The sequence below is a fragment of the Achroia grisella genome, unplaced genomic scaffold (assembly GCF_030625045.1).
Source record: "Achroia grisella isolate CSIRO2021 unplaced genomic scaffold, CSIRO_AGI_Agris_v1 utg1112, whole genome shotgun sequence".
NCBI classification, from domain to species: domain Eukaryota; kingdom Metazoa; phylum Arthropoda; class Insecta; order Lepidoptera; family Pyralidae; genus Achroia; species Achroia grisella.
Window position 1 is genome coordinate 1,337,773 of NW_026712582.1, and position 22,106 is coordinate 1,359,878.

General features: G+C 33.7%; 1 protein-coding gene across 1 annotated transcript in view; it reads right to left on the minus strand.

Annotated features, from left to right (window-relative positions):
* LOC131849771 (neuroligin-4, Y-linked) overlaps positions 1-22,106 on the minus strand; it is a 145,749-nt gene that overhangs the window by 28,940 nt on the left and 94,703 nt on the right. Inside the window, exons 4-5 of the mRNA XM_059199892.1 lie at positions 8,954-9,151; positions 826-942 (exon numbers count right to left, since the gene is read on the minus strand). Coding sequence (XP_059055875.1) covers positions 826-942; positions 8,954-9,151 — 315 coding nt within the window. The remainder of the gene's footprint in view (positions 1-825; positions 943-8,953; positions 9,152-22,106) is intronic.

Genomic DNA, 22,106 nt, shown 5'->3' on the forward strand with positions numbered 1-22,106 from the left:
ACGAAGTTGCGGGAATAGCTAGTTAATCATAAATTTCAATTTAATACAGACTTTCAAATTAATTAATGTATACTTACAAATCGTACACCCTATTATTGTAATTGAAATGTATTTAATATAGAAGTTGTCCCTTTTCTTCATTATATATGAGAAACAAATTCGGGCTTAGGAAATTTAATAATTTCTTCCATAAGCGAAGTATAAACTTGATATATTTCAATTGAAAGTAATGATATAAAGAGGATACTGAATATTAGACATTTTTTAATAAGAAATTAATATAAGCATATAGCTAAATTGTTTACCTGATTACCTAAAGAGTAGCGAGTTCGAATTTAGTCGTTAACCAAAAATGTTTCTGTAGCTATTTATTTTTCTGACTGATTATCTGAAGTGATGATACAAACACGTATATTTTTATGTAATTTGAATGGCAAATAACCTAACCACAGAGCCACCGCAGATACACATCATGTAGATATATCAGTGCGCTTACAGCAGTGCGACATTACATTATCACGTGACACCCATGATACCTCACGCTTAGCCATTCCGGATTAAGATATTAAAATTAATAAATTGATATTTACATTTATTATAAATATAACAAAGGAAATATATAAATACATTTTTTTTTACATACAAACATTCATACTCATGAATACAAATTTTTGTACCGTCGGAGGAATCCAATTCGCAACCATCGTCCGGTGAAGTTGTAAAGGCCAGCTACGACCACCAGCATTAGAGTAGTACGAAAAAAAACGGAGGTAAGGTAAGGTAAGGCAAGGTTAAATTAAAAAAAAGTTCTGCAATCTAACTCACCAGGAGAACAGTTGGCGTGTGTTGCTACAATTGTTGCATATTTCTGGGGATCTGCCACCAATGACCAGGGACTTAGACCAGAGCCCGACATCAAAACTGCTCTATGAAACAGCAGACCTAGAACAATAAAAAAAAATCCTGAGATCCTGAGATGAAAACCAGCGCTTCTAAGAATATACTTCAATTCTTGTCCCTCACGCACACATTCCACATCCTATGTGGTTGTAGCCCTCTCATGCATAAACGGAATATCTCCTTTGGAAAGTAAACACTATATTCTGAGGAGATAAAAACCATACACATGAGATACAGGCAACGGTGACCACTTACCATCAGGCGAGCAGTTTGATTGTCATTCCAAATATATATATAAATATAAATATAAAATAAAGGTTCTGTTATACATACACTTCAAGTTTTATAACCGCGTTATATGAAGCACTTAATCTCAGAAAACATATTCTGAAGAAACAAGGGCTGTCTGAGGGCTCTTTAATATTAAAAAAAATGGAAGTGTAGAACTGCGCAGTGTAGAGGGTAGATAGTAGATTACTTTTAAGATTTTTTTTATTTGAAGGAGCTTTACAAAGTTTATGTAATAAGTGTTTTATGAGTATGTTAAAAGTAAGTTATTTTGTAAGATTCTCTCGATTTAGAGTTTCTTTTAATTAGTATAGTCGTTATTACATAGTATAAAACAAAGTCGCTGTCGCTGTCTGTCCGTCCCTATGTATGCTTAAATCTTTAAAACTACACAACGGATTTTTGAGGCTATTTTTTAATAGATAAAGTCTTACAAAGGGAAGGTTTATATGTATAATACATGTACACCCGTGCGAAGCCGTGTAGAATTGAATGGAATATCAATATTATCTCAGGACTATTCACATAGTGAAATATAATAACAATGATAACTCTAGATGTTTGTAACTCTTTCTTTTCACGTATTTTCATTTATAAAGAAAAATATATCTATTTATTTGTATTAGTTGTTTAGTAACCATAACACAAGCGTCAAGCACTGCTTAACTTGGGACTAAATGCACTGTGTGAATTGCCCTGGATGAGCTTGTGTTGTGGGTACTAGACAATTGATAGCTAGATACATTTTTTATAAATACATACGTGTATAACATATACATACAAAATATCCAGACCGATCCAAACAATTATTATATAATACTCATGAATATAAATGTACCGTGCGAGGAATCGAACCTGCGACCATCGCAAGTACAGCGGTGTGCTAACCACAAAACCACCGAGGCCATCGATCATATGTCTCAAATGGAAACTGTCAGTAAAGAGGTTAAGCCCCGGATACATTCGTACTCGATACCAGAATCACAGCCTGGTATTAAAACAGCCGTCACAATTTCACCAAAAGGATATTCCGCCAGCAAATCTTCGACTCTCAAAGATTGAATAAGGGGAGACAAAATTGGAAATATTCCCTCAGAATAATAAAACGCGACGTGCTGCACACTTCAATGGCTGGCTACGGATACAGTGATATTCATTGCTCCGTACTGTATTACTTTGAAGCTTAGATACATAGGTCATCAGTGGATTTTTATTTTGGACGCGCAATGGTGCTGAATATGAAGAAAAAACTGCTGTCATCATCATCATCTACCGTCACCAGATTGTTTAACGAAAGTTCGCGACACACAGAAGACCCGGTTAATAATTTAAATAATGTATATTAAACACGAAAGTTTAAAATTAACTATTAAAAACAATCAGTTTCTTCACAGTGTTGGAAATCCGATAATAGTGATACCAATTACAAACCAATTTATCCGACTCCGGGAGTTCCATCTATTGCAACATTGGATTCAAATACACCCAGTGAATTGTGGGCATGTCAAATTTACCACAACGTAGTCAGTTGACAATGCCTCTAACTATTATTTGACATACAAAGAGAATATACTGTTTTAAATTTGACGAAGTCATTATTTATACGTATAATTAGTAAAAACTACGGGATCTTACCACGTCCTGTCTTAAACTCATAGTTTACCCGTGATCATGGAAATACAAATACTCTTTATTCAAATGAACTCATTACAAGCACTTTTGAATAGTCATATTTTGATTCTACCACTCATTCGGAATGCAGATTCATTACAAGAAGAATGAGCAAGAAATTTGTGTGTTGCTCTTTTTAATAGATGTTTTTTATATAAATAATTACAGTGTAACAAGTAAGAGGTATGCGATAATCAACATAGAAATCGCTACGCACTCATTATTAGTGTAATCAGATAATATTGTCAGTGCTATGGATTTAAATTTTTTCTATAAAAACATTATTATCATTAACGAATTCTTCAATTTTATAGTAAGCTTTTTTGCAAAGGAACTGTTTTATTTGACATTTAAATCTTTTTTCTGGCAGATTTATAACAGACTCTGGTATTTTATTGTAAAACGAATTACTAACTTTAGCCAAACGACATTTAGGTAAAATCAGTTTGTAATTGTTACGTAAGCTTTTATTGGTGCATGGCGGTTGAAACACTGCCGAAATATCGGAACTCAATAAATAAATATAAAACGTGGTAAGATCCCGTGATTTTTACTAATTATACGAACAAAGAGAATAGCCGTTAATGTATTTATATCATCAAATTTTACAATACAATCAAAATTCACTTCATTCAGTCACACTTACAAATTGAAGTAATAACAAAAATGAAACGTAAAACTTGTATTAAACTGCATCAAAAGCAACACGATTAAAAGTAAATTTCTCTCTTGCAACGAAAGAGCTGCAGAAAAAAATAGTTTTGAAAATATGACAACATTGCGAATGCTTAGCGTTCCCGCGATTGCCAACTGAATAAATACAACCCATTTAAAATGGGGTACTCTCATCTCATTTATTCAACGCCAGTCCCAAGACCATTGCTCGAAATAATATTGAGCATTGTGCAGTTTGCATCGCATCTAGACCAGTTGATAATGGCACATGATCTTGAATTGGATTGCTACATACTGTAGCAACGGCTAGCAATGTACCATGTAATGTATAATGTATACATTGCTGACTATCCCCGTCCTTTAATCGACGATTTAGTTTCTTATCTATGGTAGATAGAACAAAAAATTTTTCTTGTATATTATTGTTATGGCTAAGTAGCTGACGGTCCATCTGATGATGAATGGCAACTGTCCCTTACATACATAAACAACACCATGTTCTTAAAGTTCTTATAGTACTCCCAATGCGATGCTATTTCTGAAGACTTGTTTTGTAGTTGCAGTACGGTATCGTTATTTCATATTTACTCGTTCTTCTTGTGATGAGTCTGCGTTCCGAGTAAGTGATAGAATTTATATCAACACTTTTGAATAGTCACATTCTATTCAAAAGTGTTGATATAAATACAACGCATTTTAAATGGCATACTCTCATCTCATTTATACAACGCCAGTCCCAAGACCATTGATCGAAATAATATTGTGCATTGTGCAGTTTGCATCGCATCTAGACCAGTTGATAATGGCACATGATCTCGAATTGTATCGTTTGTATTTATATTTTATTGGCTAACGTTATTTCCAATATCATTATGTGGTTGGATAATGTTTTTTTATTTTTAAAATTTTGGACATTTCAACACAATATTGTTAATTGCACATGTGTTACCACTGTGTCACTAATAGCTACGTCTTACGGGTTGACTGGAGATCTCTTTTAGAGATAAGTCCACCTTTGCTCACCCTGTATATATTTAAGTTCACAAGTGTATTTAAAAATGCAATAAAGAATATATATAATATTATTTCAAACCTGTTTTTGTTTATTTTATATATCCTAAGTATGACTATTACAAACAATCACAAAAAATAATCATTGTAATCCAACGCGGCACATCGAGGCAGCGTACCCAAAATACTGGCAGCGTTGCCTCTTTGAATATTCTTTTGGCCATACTTAGCCTTTGTGCAAAGTAGCTACCAGCTCTCGGTGGTACCTCGATGAGCCGCGCTGAAATATATGTTATTATTTCAAATACTTGTACGTAATCCTAAATGAATGTAAAAGAGTATTTGTCAGTTGAAGAGTTTTCTTGTACTCCTGCATATATATTTAATATATTTATGCGTGTCTTTGATAATGGTACCTGATCTTGCATTGTATCGTTTGTATTTATATTTTATTGTCTAACGTTATTTCCAATATCATTAAGTGGTTGCATAATATTACTTCAAATACTTGCACGTATCCTAAATGAATGTAAAAGTGTATTTGTCAGTTGAAGAGTTTTCTTGTACTCCTGCATATATAATTAATATATTTATGCCTGTTTTTTATAATGGCACATGATCTTGCATTGTATCGTTTGTATTTATATTTTATTGGCTAACGTTATTTCCAATATCATTAAGTGGTTGAATAATATTATTTCAATTAGCTGAACGTGGATTAGTTGAACGTAATCCTAAATCAATAATTTAAAATTTGTGTCTAGCAATAGTTGTGTAGATAGAAGACAATGAGACACTTTTACTGAGGGAGAGTTGACATAAAGTCTACTTAGGTACCTCTGTCTCATCTTCGTCTTATTTCGTCTTATCGGCTAGATAAACAACCTGCTTTGTAAGCTGTCTGTCGGTTGGAGATACGAGAATGGCAGTGAAAATACGGGGCTTGGACATAGAATAGAATACAAGCAATTTTATTGAAATTAAAATAATAATAATAAATTTGAATATGAGCAATTTTAAATTGACGACCTCGGTGGTCTAGCGGTCTAGCACACCGCTTTATGTCCGATGGTCGCGGGTTCGATTCCTCGCACGGCACAAACATTTGTTTTCATGAGTATGATTGTTGTATGTATAATGTATGTATTTACGAAAAAATATCTACGTATTTGTATCAGTTATCTAGTACCCGTAACACAAGCTTTATATAGCTTAACTTGGGACTAGATGGCGCTGTGTGAATTGTCCTGAGATTATTATTATTTCTTATTATTATTATTATTTGAATAGTTTTGTAATAATTTTGTCCTTTGGTCATCATTGCCTTGCCTTTATCCCATTATTTGGGGTCGGCGCAGTATGTCATTCTCTTCCACTGATCTCTATCAATCGTCATATCTAAACATACTCTTCTTTTATTCATATCATCTTTCACACAATCCATCCATCTTTTCTTAGGGCGTCCCCTCCCTTTGCATCCATCCACATTCATATTATACACTTTCCATAAGACATGGTCCTCATTCCTCCGCATAACATGCCAATACCAGCTCAATCTGTTACCTCGCAACTTTTCTATAACCGGCGCAACTTTCAAACTTCCTCGTATATACTCATTCCTTATTCTGTCATTCCTGGTATCATTTTAAATGGCATACTCTCATCTCATTACAACGCCAGTCCTGTGTAACCCCACACATCCATCTTAACATTCGCATTTCTGCCACATGCACACGCCTTTCGTCCATCCCTTTTACGGCCCAACATTCAGATCCATACAAAATGACAGGTCTTATGATAGATTTATAAATTTTACCCTTTAGTTTCAAGGGCATTCGGGGGTCGCATATCGTTCCCGAGACCTGTCGCCATTTCATCCATCCCGCACTAATTCTGTGCCTTACATCGCGGTCTATGTCGGCATTGTTCTGAATAACTGAACCGATATATCTACGTATTTAATCGGAGCAGACCGGAAGCATTACACCGTTTAGATAGATAGGCTTGAAACTGGAGAGACCGCCGAAATCGCAGAATAGGTATTCAGTTTTAGTTTTGCTGATTTTCAAGCCAACACTCTCCAGTTTTTCTTGCCATCTATCTAGTCTACTCTGGACCTCGATTCCATCCTCACCAACAAGCACAATATCGTCGGCAAACAGCATACACCAGGGTACCTCGTCCTGAATGTCCGATGTCAGAGCATCCATTACAATGAGGAAGAGGTTTTGTCCTTTGGTATGACATAAAAATAATCTTTATTCAAATAAACTCAATATCAACACTTTTGAATAGTCATAATATTATTCTACCATTTTTTCGGAACGCAGACTCATCACATGAAGAACGAGCAAATATGCAATAACGATACCGTACTGTAACTGCAAAAAAATATCTTCTGGAATGGCAACACATTGGAAGTACTATAAGAACTATAAGAACATGGTGTTTATATATGTAAGGGACAGTTGCCATTCATCATCAGATCGACCGTTAGCTACTTAGCCATAACATACAAGAATTTTTTTTTCTTCTGTCTACCATAGATAAGGAACTAAATCGACGATGAAGGTACGGGGATTGTCAGTAATATGTATACGGTATACATTACATGGTACATTGCTAGCCATTGCTACATACTGTAGCAATGACTAGCAATGTATCATGTCAGGTTGATATCCACGCGGTTCCACCTGAAAACCTTAACGACAAATGGTGCATTTGTCACAATAGGCTAGCTGATCTGACCTCACGCTCATCTTATCATTCTCGGTGCTCCGCTAGTGTAAACTATTAGAGTACGCGAGTGCACCATTACATTATCATCCTTAAAAAAATACAGGATGATATTATTTATATCATCATGTATTTTTTTAAGGCTTAGCCATAATATACAAGAATTTTTTTTTCTTCTGTCTACCATAGATAAGGAACTAATTCGACGATGAAGGGACGGGGTTTGTCAGTAATATGTATACGGTATACATTACATGGTACATTGCTAGGCATTGCTACATGCTGTAGCAATGGCTAGCAATGTATCATGTCAGGTTGATATCCACGCGGTTCCACCTGAAAACCTTAACGATAAATGGTGCATTTGTCACAATAGGCTAGCTGATCTGACCTCACGCTCATCTTATCATTCTCGGTGCTCCGCTAGTGTAAACCATTAGCGTAAGCGAGTGCACCATTACATTATCATGTTTAAAAAAATACAGGTGATATAAATATAAATAAAACTTCTACAATACACAACAAAACTAATGTATACGTGAGTGTACAGAAGCAATAAATACAGGTTAAAGTAAACCTTGTACGCACACAACAAAAGCTATTATCAAAACAACCGTATCACGGATATTTAATACTAATAACGTAGACGGATTATTATTTGGATTAACTTACATCATACAGACAATATACAGGGAATAATCAAGAGATGTACTCGTGTACCGGCTGTAGGTGTTTCTAAACACACAAATAACTGATTCGAAATTATTAATATTAAAAGTTTTATAACATCTATATATATAACTCAAAGGTGATTGACATAGTGATCTATCAACGTACAGCACAAACCACTGGACGGATCAGGCTGAAATTTGGCAGTTAGATGTTATGACGTAGGCATCCGCTAAGAAAGGATTTTGATTAATTATACCCCCAAGGGGATAAAATAGGGGATGAAAGTTTGTATGAAACTTTGTCAATTTTTAACCGATCGGGCTGAGACGATGATGATCATGATTTATATAGAAAAAATAATATTGAAGTGCCTATTTTTACAGGTGTTACATATGAATATGGATGGTTAGGGCAGAGGAAGGCGGAAAAAGAAATGGATGGACTGTGTGAAAGATGATATGGTAAGAAAGAAAGTAAATAACGAGATGACTACGAACAGGGATGAATGGAAGAGAAAAACATATTATTCCGACCCCAGGTAATTGGGATAAGGAAGAAGCAGATGATACTGAAGTGTCTGTTTGTAATTTCAAATTAACACTATTTCTATAAATACATAAAAGTGTATATGCTAATTATATAAAAAAGATTACAATCTTTTGTATGTTTGTTTAAAGAGACAGCAACAGTGTGACGCTGGGATTGGTAAGAACAAACGTTCTGAAACAGCTCCACACCTTATAAGGAGTAACGAAAATTTCTCTTATTTTAGAAATTAAATTTATTTTAATTCCACAACTATAGGATAATATATATGTCTAAATTTACGAAACTAGGTTCCTTGAAACTATTTTCAATTTAAGCGTTCTTTTGAGGCGCAATAAAATTGTCTCTCAACCTGTAAAGGAATAACTTACTATAAGCATTATCATGACGTCTATTATACACGAGTCTCTCCTCACAAGAGAAGGATATAGGACAGTAGCAAAATGTAGCTCACCCTCTGGTACAGCCAAAGAAGTCAGCAAGAAGTGGACACAGGCCGCTCCAGTTCCGTGCCCCATTAGTGTCACATTTGTAGGATCACCGCCAAATACTGCAACGTTCTCTTTGATCCAATGCAGCGCTGCGATCTGGTCCATGAGGCCGTAGTTCGCTGGCGATCTGGGGTACTCGTCCGATCGAGGGTTGAGGAAACCTGAGGAAATTAATGCATCGTTACTTTCATTGAGTAATCTTAATAATTTATCACTTGACCTCGGTAAGAGGCCTCTTAAACCTACACCCGAGTCAAGCTCGGGAACAGCTCGGGATATCCCTCACTGTTACCCGATGGGTAAGGTACGGGCACGGTGAATCCATGGAGTTCTAAGAAGTTCGCCTCTCTTAATTTACTATTCATGGAAAACATTACTACCTCTTAGAGTAGAGTGTAAAGTTACATCTGAATTAAGTTTCTTTAATAATATTTCACTGAGAATAATAATAATAAATTCATAACCCTGGACTATATCTATTCCCAAGCTAAGCAGATCTTGTGTTATGGAGACTACACAACTTATACTTAAATACATTATTTATTATAATTACATACTTATATGATATACATAGCAAACACCCTGATCAATACATCATCATTGCCTTGCCTTTATCCCATTATTTGTGGTCGGCGCAGTATGTCATTCTCTTCCACTGCTCTCTATCGGCCGTCATATTTGAGCATACTCTTCTTTTATTCAAATCATCTTTCAGACAATCCATCCATCTTTTCTTAGGGCGTCCCCTCAATTTACATCCATCCACATTCATATTATACACTTTCCATAAGACCTGGTCCTCGTTCCTCCGCATAACACCCTGACCAATACATTAATCTAAATCGGTCCAGCCATTTTTTAATAGTTAGGCGAGAAACACACGTATAAAAGATTATATCTTAACATAATTAATTCCTCTATCTGACACCGCAATATTAAAGCCGAACAAACTCCAAGTAATGTACATTTTTATCAAACAACAAAGATCTTAATTACAGCACGGCGTTAATTATTTTTAAATTGGTAACAAACAAAATTAGAGAGCACAAAGGAAATTTTGATAAGAAGATTACCTATTTGACTTTAATTATTTACCTTAACAAATGATATTTCAGTAATTAATCTTCAATTCATTTGAACTTCTGTTTTAAATTCGGTAGCTTGAAAAAGAGGGAATTTTTAATGAGGCGCTATATTTAATTACGTAACGTATACTCTGAGAATAGCTCCGTAATCTGATTATTGAGTGGAGCGCGAAGAGCGGAGCGATCTTAGAAATCAGATTTGCACTCTTTGTAATGATACTCCTCCGAAACTGCTTGACCGATTGACACCAAAATTTCATCAAAGGTCGAGCGTCCATCGATTTATCACTCAACAAAATTTACATCGGTCCAAGTCGAGTATTTAAGAATAAACTTTCTCGAAATGTGACTTGGTGTGTAAACAAGACACTGGAAACAAACCTAGTGTAAATATATTTTAATAGTAATAACAAGATAGACTCAAGCTAAGCAGACCTTGTGTTATGGGTTTTAGATATCATATAAACACTTAAATACACTTTTTTTAATACTTAGATAATATACATAGAAAAAATCCAGACCGACATAAACACTTATAAATACAAATGTTGTACCATAGGAGGAATCGAACCTGCGACCATTGGAAGTAAAGCTGTGTGTTAAACCGCTAGACCCCCGATGTCGTTAATATTATGCATATACATACAAAAAAATTGTATCTATGTATTTGTGTTAGTTGTACAGTACTCATAATACAAGCGTAGAGCTTGTATTATGTTCTTGTACTTAGCTAGACACAAGATGGCGCTCTGTGGACTTGTACTGAGATATAATCATCATTACATAGTATAAAACAAAGTCGCTGTCGCTGTCTGTCCGTCCCCATGTATGCTTACATCTTTAAAACTACGTAACGAATTTTGAAATGGTTTTTTTAATGGATGGAGTGATTCTAGAGGAAGGTTTATATATATAACTAGCTTTTGCCCGCGGCTTCGCTCGCGTTAATTTATCCCCTTAGGGCTGGAATTTATCAAAATCTTTTCTTAGGAGATGCCTACGTCATATTACATATTTAAGCAAACGTCTTCATCATAGTAACTCCAATCTTTAATTTCAGTTCAATCAGTCAAATCATTCAGTTCAAAATCCTTTCTTAGGGGGTGCCTACGTCATAGTAACTTTATGCATGCAAAGTCTCAGCCCGATCGGTTTAAAATTGACAAAGTTTCATCCCCTATTTTGTCCCCTTAGAGGTAGAATTAATCAAAATCCTTTCTTAGTAGATGCCTACGTCATAACATCGATCTGCATGCCAAATTTCAGCCCGATCCGTCCAGTGGTTTGGGCTGTGCGTTGATAGATCGCTATGTCAGTCACCTTTGAGTTATATATATATATAGATACATGTACATCCGGCCCAAGCCGGGGCGAGTAGCTAGTTATTTTATAATTAAGAAATACAGGAACCACAATTTTCATAACATTAACTAAAGATTATGTTCTCCATTACGGGCACCTCTAAAATTATTGAGCTGTCACGAATCTCTTAAAAGTATGATCACCTTTCCGCTCTTTTACTAGCAACCTTAATTATCAACGTAAACAGAAAAAGATTATTTAATAATAGCTGTAAAGAACGAGGTCTTGTTAGGGATTTATTCTTTTTTTTGCCTCTTTATTCTTTATTCAAATTAACAGTACACGGGCTGATGCTTGGGATTTATTCTTTTTTGCCTCTTTATTCTTTATTCAAATTCAAATTAACAGTACACATACTCATATTAAAGAACAACTTTCCTTAAACTTTGACGACCTCGGTGGTATAGCGGTCTAGCGCACCGCTTTACATCCGTTTTCAATGTATAATATGTATGTATTTACGAAAAAAAAATATCTATGTATTTGTATCAGTTATCTAGTACCCATAACACAAGCTTTAGCTGGTTTGACTTGGGTCTAGATGGCGCTGTGTGAATTGTCCTGAGATTATTATTATTATATTATTAAACTATATATCTTCATCCTTACATAGTATAAAACAAAGTCGCCGTCTATCCGTCCCTATGTATGCTTATATCTTTAAAACTACGCAACGGATTTTGAAGCGGTTTATTTTAATAGATAGAGTGATTCAAGAGGAAGGTTTATATGTATACATACGTATGCACCCGTGCGAAGCTTGGGTGGGTAGCTAGTCTATATATATATATATAAAAACGAATTTCAGTTCGTTAGTCTCGCTAAAACTCGAGAACGGCTGAACCGATTTGGCTAATTTTAGTCTTAAAATGTTCGTGGATATCCAGGGAAGGTTTAAACTGTTATAAAATATGAATAAATTGCATAGAAAATAATAAAAACAACAATTATATTTTCCATACAAACTGCTGATACCTGTCAAACTGGGAGCGTTCAAAAATTTATTACGTAAAACTTCAAAAATCTTTTGACATATTTAATTTTGAGGTGCAACGAAGTTCGTGGTGTCAGCTAGTACTATATAAATCTATTTGAATAAATGATTTTCTATTCTATTCTATTCTATTCTAGGTGTATTAATAAACTTAAGATTATATATTTGAGACTACATCTAAGAGATTATTATGATGATAATTAATGATACGTCTTTACGTACCAAATATATATAACTTTATATAATTTGGGAGAATAGAGTAACCACCAGCATATGCTATTGCAAAAAACAAAAAATCTAATCAGTGTTCGCAACCTGAACAGACCAGTCCCCACAAGCAGCACCCGTTCACGAGTATGACGGATGAGCCAGCCATCATTGCACTCAACCATATTAGAGGGAGCACATCGACCCGGCCCACCACGCCGCCACAAGCTTGAACTTTATAGCGAGCATGACTGTTTCAAGTTACTCCACTACGTCATTTATATTATTTACCAATCATTACGTTTTCCCCCATTACAATATTTAATTTCCATTATTTATTTAATTGTAAGTAAGTATAATTAAATACTTGATAGGAGATCGCGCTATTCTAGGGTTATTTATCAACGAACAGTTAATGAAAACAAATTCGTTAATAAACCAGTTGAAGGCCTAATGGAAAGTTCTCTGTATTCTATATTTAACCTTTTTTTAACTACAATAAAAAGAGGACGAGGCACTAACTACCTGACTGACTATACTGTCAGTATAGTCAGTCAGGTAGTCAGTATAGTCCATAGGGATATGAAGGAGTTGGGCCTGTCATGTGATGATGCTTATCAGCGGAATGCATGACGCATCAAGTTTAGGAACGGCGATTCTGCGTAACGAGAAGAGGCGAGCAGGACGGAGAAGATACAATACCAATCTAGTCCCAAGCGAAGCAGAGTTTATTATGTGATATATTTATGTACTAGACTCGATACAAATACACAGGTTTTTATTTTATGAATGAATACAAATAATTATACTTATAAATAAAAATGTTTGTGCCGAGAGGAATCGAACCCACGACCATCGAAAGGAAGGCTGTGAGCTAAATCTCTAGGTTGTTGATTTCCAAATGAGAGGTAGATTAAAAAAAGAAATATGATTACTCAAATGTGTTTAAATTTAAGTTTATTTGAATAAAGAATTTTCTATTCTGTTATATTCAAAACTAATAGAAATAGGTGACTTTGTATAAAGAGATATGGGTTAATGTTATGAGGAACCGATCTAAATTCAGTTCCAAGATTGGCCCACAGACACAGCAAGGTAAATGATATCTTGTTACACGGCAACAAAGTCTATTTTGCAAACTATTACAAGATTCATTACTGTTTAGCGGAGTATTAATAAACATAAAAAATATCTCACGAAGTAACAACAAATTTATTTAGCTAGAGATTTGCTACAATTCACTCATATTCTTCACATAAAAGGCAGTCAGTCGCGTCGAGCAAAATTATGTTTTTTTTATTACATTTATACATTTTTGATGGAATTTATTACACACGAGACAGGAATAATGTATTCTTTTGCTTTTATCTGCGAAATATGCAAATTATATTTGTCTCATTCGAATAAATTAAGCTTCAGAAATTATGTACGAGTACTATTTATATCTTAACTAGCTAGTCGTCCCGGCTTCGCACGGGCGTACATGTATTATATATATAAACCTTCCTCTTGATCACTCTATCTTTTAAAAAAACCGCTTCAAAATCCGTTGTGTAGTTTTAAAGATTTAAGCATACATAGGGACAGACAGCGACAGCGACTTTGTTTTATACTATGTAATAATAATATTATAAACGCGAAAGTTTGTGAGTAAGAGTGGATGAGTGAGATGGATGGATGGTTTGTTGCAAAAACTACTAAATTTTATTAAAACTTTGTAATAATATAGCTTACCATCAGAGTAACACATAGGCTATAAATTCAATTCAATTCAAATTCAAAATACCTTTATTCATGTAGGTCTATTACAGACTCGTATGATATGTCAAATCTACCGTCAGTTCGGAATGATTTCGAGATGCGAAGAATCGACAATAAACTCAAAATTGTAAAATGCTTGTCCCGCACTAGGAATCGAACCCGCGACCATCGGAAGTAAAGCGATATGCTAAACCGCTAGAGCACCGAGGCCGTCAATATAAATAGTCGAATTGAATCATTTAAATTGATGTACATGTTATGATTCTAAATTTATATTCTTAAGAGGTTGACCAAAGAGTAATACTTTATCTGTATATATATCACCAATTATTCAAATTCAAATACAAAATATCTTTATTCATGTAGGTCTATTACAGACTCTTATGATATGTCAAATCTACCGTCAGTTCGGAATGATTTCGAGATGAGAAGAACTGACATGAAACTCAACTCGTAATCTTTTCAAATAAATGTTGTACATGTTTACAATAATACATAATCATTAAAATACAAATTTAGGAGAATAGAGTGACCACCAGTATATGCTACTGCAAAAAAAAATCTAATCAGTGTTCACAACCTGAAGACCAGTCCCTACAAGCGTGTCTTATCTATGTATTTTAAATAAGAAATAAAAATATAAAACAAGAAAACCTGTAGAGTAAACACACTATAAAATAAAACGCACTTCTTCCCAAAGCATCCAAGTCACGATTTGCAAATGAAACGATTTACTTTAAACTTACAAAATAATAAGTAATTTCATAAAACATTGCAAAAGTTACGTGAAATTTCCCGAGGATTTGCCCATCTTTAAAAGCACTCTAATTGAATAATTCCGTCTTGCCTTTGTTTATAATGAAATTAATATAATTATGAAGTAATTAAATTAACGGAGAAGTTTATTCTAAATCATATTAATCCAAAATGGTAACCTGTTTTGCATTCTCTTATTAATATACGGGAATATGATGAAAGCCGGTACATTTCCAGGTGTTTTTTTATGAAATTAATAAAACTGGTGAAGTGCGAATCGCACTTGGGGAATGAGGGTTCTATGCAAATAAACGTTTTTATTATTTTTATATGGTGAAATATTTTTTCTGCATATAAAGTAATTTATTTAGATACAGCAGTACATATAATAGAAAAGGTTAATGTAATTTTCATTAAATATATGTAAGCATGTTCGTGTAGGGTTATTGACAATTGATAAAAATGTATATTTTAAACACATTACTCAATTATCTTTTTTACATAAAGCTAGCTGTTACCCTACTTCATCCGTGTGGAATATAAATATAAATATTCAATCGGATACACTTTAAATTGTATAAAAGAAAAATAAGATGACTAAAAGAAGATTTTGAAGGACACTTTACTATATGTGTGTAGGTATGATGTATATCAAATTTTTTACAGCGTATCATAGTTTGAGAGTAAATATACACACCTATTTACACCGACCTACGTCCGCGTGGAATATATTTTATTTTTTTTATTTAACTCTTTTTATTAAATTAATAAAATTTCTAATATTAAAGTAGCCTATGTTACTTCTTATAAAATCTATGAGTGAAAACTCATCAAAATTAGTCCAGAAGTTTCAGAATTAGTAAGAAGAAACAGACTTCTTTCTATGTATTTATGTACTTTTATTATGTATAATTTGAAATTACGCCTTAACTATTTGCCACATCAATTTTATTTATTTGTTTTATCTCTGGCTTAAATAGACTAACATTATGTTACATTTCTAATATTAGTACAAATATTGTTCAAAACGGGTGGAGTCGATCTTGACTACAATATTTGTATGATATTAAGAAACTTTATATTCTCTATTCCGTGAAACAATATCGTCCAAAAATATCAGTTTAATATCAAATTGAATAAGAAGAACAATATATAAACAATTGGATATGATATTAAAATTTATTGTTCGGCAACAGTTGTAGTGCGTATACTGTTATGAGGTAATACACCGAGACAATATTAAGGAGAAAATTGCATTGTAACATCCTCGTGGCCCGTTTAGTGATGTGTATATAGAATTAACAATATTAACTCCGTTATTCTATTATTCTAATAGCTTACGCATGTGCCACTTAATGGCACGAGGTGGAAATATCATAATATCACTTATAATAATATTAATATCACTAATATGTATTGTGTGGGGCTGTGTATAGGACGCTGGGATCGGTGCAGCCAACTATGGTGGTATATAAGGCGCAATATGTAAAAGTAACAGTATATTATAAAAATATATATCGTAACAAAGCTATGTACGAAACCAAATATTAGTCATATAAAATATAAATATTTAAAAATAAGGAAATATTGGGCCAGTTAGCAGCCCGAATGTACAGAGTCCTGTACATGTATCTATAGTATTTCTATCATTTGTCTATTAACTATAGCTCATGCTATCCTTAGTTCGGGACAAGATGGCGCTGTCTGGATTGTCCTGGGTCATTATTATTATCATATCTAGAAGAAGAAGGAAGAGACTTTACTTTATACTATGTAAATAGTATAAAATAAAGTAGCTTCCGCTATTGGTTCGCTTTTATCTTTTAAATTATATAACGGTTCTTACGGTTAGAGAGTGATTGAAGAGGAAGGTTTATATATATAATACATGCGTGTTATAGTACACAATAAGCAGAGAAATTCAAAGATTTGTAATGCATCCATGCGAAGCCCACTAAGGTCACTAGTCATGTGTAATATTTACCGAAATGTGTACAAAACCATTTATTAGCACACAAAATTATTGTCCAATTCAAACGAGAATCGAATGACGACGGTCTGAGTCTATCAATTTGAAGGATATTTTAATCAATAATATATTTTTTTTCTAAATTTCACATTACATTTCATTCCTTGATACCTAAACAAGATTTCTTCCAGATTATAATGAGTCGTAGATTATAAAAAAATATAACTATTCAGAGTGCTTATATTAGATTTATTTGAATAAAGATTATTTCTATTTCTAATCCTATAGGTACCTAATATAGGGTATATATTTGTTTGTTCAATTTCGAATCGATTTCGATTTTATTATGTTTATAAAAGAAGAAATCGATCACATTAGCCTAAAACTATTTTGAGTTAAACGTCCTTTTGGATCTGTGGCCACAAAATGTGGACGGTCTCAACTTTCGTCAGGGGACATGACTGTACCATTTCCACATACTGATTATTGTTACGCTCTCTGTTATGAACTTGAGAGGGCTGGCGCAGCATTATTACATCCAGAGTCGGATTTAAAAAGAAAAATAAATTTCTTTTAATTTTTTATTATCATCCGATTTTAATAGAGTTCTTCGACTCTATTGTGTTGTTCCACTTCTTTATAATTTGTCAATATTTTTAGAATATAATGTTACAATATTTTTCAAAATTCATTTTGAATTCTAGTTTTTAATTCGAAATCATAGTTATTTTTTGTATGAAACAAATAATTACAATTGTCGCATGTATTTAAGAATAATAATAATAAGAATACCTGTGCACAATTCACACAACGTTATCTTGATATGCAGAATTTGGGTAATTGTTTAAGTTAAGTTAATTAAGTTGGAATTGTTATGGGTACTAAACAACTGAAACAAATACTTAGATACTGTTTTTATAAATACGTATTTAATATACACAGAAAACATCCGATACAAACAATCATACGCAAGAATATAAATTTTTGTATCGTGCTGGGATTCGCACCCGCGACCATTGGGATTAAAGCGGTATGCTAAACACCAGGCCGTTGAAGAACGAAGAGGAATGATCAATCATATTTTTTTATTATCTTAATTTTCAAAAGTAATTTTATATGTAGACAATTTTGTGTTAAATCCACCAGAAAATTCTGAATATTATACTTTAGTTTTGTACGAAAAATGCAACAGTAAAAAACTCGCTACCTACTAGCGAGTTGTACAAAAGTTATTACCGGTTTTTATAAACAACACAAAAACAAGAAAAAAATTAATTATTTAAAAAAAGGCTTAAATATTTATTGATTGCAAAGATTTATTATTCTTCTATTATAGTAATTGTTCTAAGTTTATTCTTTTTAAGGAGCTAAGCAGTTTTCAATTTCTTCCTAACAAATTGACAGACTAAAATATGTAAAGAGTCATCTACGAAATTGCTACACTCTTTAGAGTCCATGTGTGTATTGTTAATTTATTTAATGTATATTTATTATATATGCATGTGCAATTATCATTACATAGTCACTATTACTATCACTAAATAGTATATTATAGTATAGTACTACAAAGTCGCTGTCGCTGTCTGTCCGTCCGTATGTATGCTTAAATCTTTAAAACAACGCAACGGATTTTTAAGCGTTTTGATTTTAATAGATAGAGTGATTCTAGAGGAAAGTTTATATGTATAATACATGTACACCCGTGCAAAGCCGGGGCGAGAGTAGCTACTAAATAAATAAATAAAATTAGACCCCAATGAAACCAAGCTTGTAGTAATATAATAAAAACAAATTAATTCATCAAGTTTCCCAAACTGCTATGAATGCGCCCTGGACCAATTCCTTGTTAACAATACGTCTCTGGTGAAACGTGGCAGAATGTCTGTCCCGTCCGAAACATTGTCTCAAAGGATAATATTCCACTTAACGCAGACTATTCAGTTTATTTCGGTATTATTCGAGAGATCGAGCGAGCCCTGCGACATCGCCAAAGGGCTGTTCAGATAAGATGTTACGTAAGTATTTAGAACATCACATCTAAAAGATTTAAGACAAAAGAAAGTCTATATTCGGAATCGTTAAAGTTATCTGATTGTGTATTCTAATTTTAGAGTGTATTCAAGTTATTCTCAATTAATAAACCCCTCCGATCGATCTATCGTCCAATGTATCGAAATTACGACGGCCTGAGCCAAGGTTCGAACCCCTAGCCGTGATGGCTGGCTGCTAGTCTATATTCGGAATCGTTAAAGTTATCTGATTGTGTATTCTAATTTTAGAGTGTATTCAAGTTATTCTCAATTAATAAACCCCTCCGATCGATCTATCGTCCAATGTATCGAAATTACGACATCCTGAGCCAAGGTTCGAACTCCTAGCAGTGATGGCTGGCTGCAAGTCTATATTCAGAATCGTTAAAGTTATCTGATTGTGTATTCTAATTTTAGAGTGTATTCAAGTTGTTATCAATTAATAAACCCCTCCGATCGATCTATTGTCCAATGTATCGAAATTACGACGGCCTGGGCCAAGGTTCGAACCCCTAGCAGTGATGGCTGGCTGCAAGTCTATATTCGGAATCGTTAAAGTTATCTGATTGTGTATTCTAATTTTAGAGTGTATTCAAGTTATTCTCAATTAATAAACCCCTCCGATCGATCCATTGTCCAATGTATCGAAAATACGACGTCTTGAGCCAAGGTTCGAACTCCTAGCAGTGATGGCTGGCTGCTAGTCTATATTCGGAATCGTTAAAGTTATTTAATTGTGTATTCTAATTTTAGAGTGTATTCAAGTTATTCTCATTTAATAAACCCCTCCGATCGATCTATTGTCCAATGTATCGAAATTACGACATCCTGAGCCAAGGTTCGAACTCCTAGCAGTGATGACTGGCTGCAAGTCTATATTCGGAATCGTTAAAGTTATCTGATTGTGTATTCTAATTTTAGAGTGTATTCAAGTTATTCTCATTTAATAAACCCCTCCGATCGATCTATTGTCCAATGTATCGAAATTACGACATCCTGAGCCAAGGTTCGAACTCCTAGCAGTGATGGCTGGCTGCAAGTCTATATTCAGAATCGTTAAAGTTATCTGATTGTGTATTCTAATTTTAGAGTGTATTCAAGTTATTCTCAATTAATAAACCCCTCCGATCGATCTATTGTCCAATGTATCGAAATTACGACGTCCTGAGCCAAGGTTAGAACCCCTAGCAGTGATGGCTGGCTCAACCGCCATACTCGTGAGCGAGTGCTGCTTGTAGGGACTGGTCTGCTCTTATCACTACAACAGATTTAATCTTATCGTATATTTATATTTGACCCAAATAAATTAGTGCCTATTGGTTGGTAGTTTGTATTCCCACGTTTCGACTTGTAAATGTAAACTTACAAGGATTATTTAAAAGAGCAACACATAAATTTCTTGTATTGAGACAGTTTACCAAACGAGCGGTAGATAAAAATAAATTGTTATGACTATTCAAAAGTGCTTAAATTAAGTTTATTTGAATAAATGATTTTCTATTCTATTTTATTCTATTCCTAGCGGTGTCCTCAAACTACAGTCATATCCGTCAAGCGAGTTGGCCTTCAGCCGCTCCATAAGTCCTTCCGCGGATTTATAGTGCCATCTGCACTCGCCCCCTATCGTCCGGTGAAGCTGTAAAGGCCACCAACAGCATTAGAGTAGTTAAAAAAAAATTAATGAACAAACTAATCTGTCAATATATCATTATATTAATTTCATTATTTAATTATGGGACACAGTTACCTAGATACTTCAAGATAACATTTATAATTAATGGCTAGTAAGATAAACTAAATATTGTCTACTAAGCACTGCCTATGTCCAGCAGTGGATGTCTTCCGGGCTGCGATGATGATGATGATGATGAAGCACTGCCGTGTCTAAACTGTGTCACCGCACCTGGCATTTTCCTATTGTTATTTAGTATATAAGATCAATATTTTTATGTACATATTGTCAATCTATTAACATCTGTAATATACATCGTCTCAACCGACAACATCGTGTTATTACCCCATAACACAACAAATCAATATCTAATAATATGTTTTTCTAATTTTAGAGAACATTCAAGTTATTTTTACTTAATAGACGGCCTTGCTGATCTAACGGATTAGCACATCACTTTACTTTCCGAGTTGTAGTTGCATTTGTATCGATTCCTAACGTACGCTGTACAAACATTTGATGATTTCAATTTTATTATACTATGATTTATTTTATAAATCTGAAAATTAGTATATTTCTTTTTTATAATAAATATTAAGAACTAGCTAAACCCGCGGTTTTGACCGCAGGAAATGTATAGCCTATATGTAATTCTGATATATAAGCTATATTACTGTAAAGTATCATCAAAATACATTTAGTAGTTTTTGCGTGAAAGAGTAACAAACATCCATACTTACAAACTTTGCGTTTATAATATTATTAAGATGAGATGTATTTTAAAAAAATCTATATATTTAGATCAGTTATCTAGTACTCATTGTAGTGAAATTCAAGTTTGCAAGATGTATATATCACATAATACACTACACCCATAAGACAAGCTCTACTTAGCTTGGGACTGGATGACATTGATTTAAAACCAGGGTTAATTTTATTTATTTCTATATACATGTTGATAATCATTGCTATATACATACTGGATGAGCAATTTTTTCCCCGGGTTACTTTTACTTATTTCTATACAACCCACCTGTTAGTAATCGTTGACTATTTATTTATTTATATTTTTTATTTATAACTCTTTATTGCACCTCAAAAACAATACAAAAAAAACAATATTTATAATACACAGAAAGGTAGGCTAGGTACAAAAGGCGGTCTTATCGCTAAAGCGATTTCGTCCAGACAACCTTTGGGTAGAGGAAAAAAGACAGAAGGTAGTGGATGGCGCAAGATGGAATGAATAGACAGAAATAATAATAGTAATATATCATATA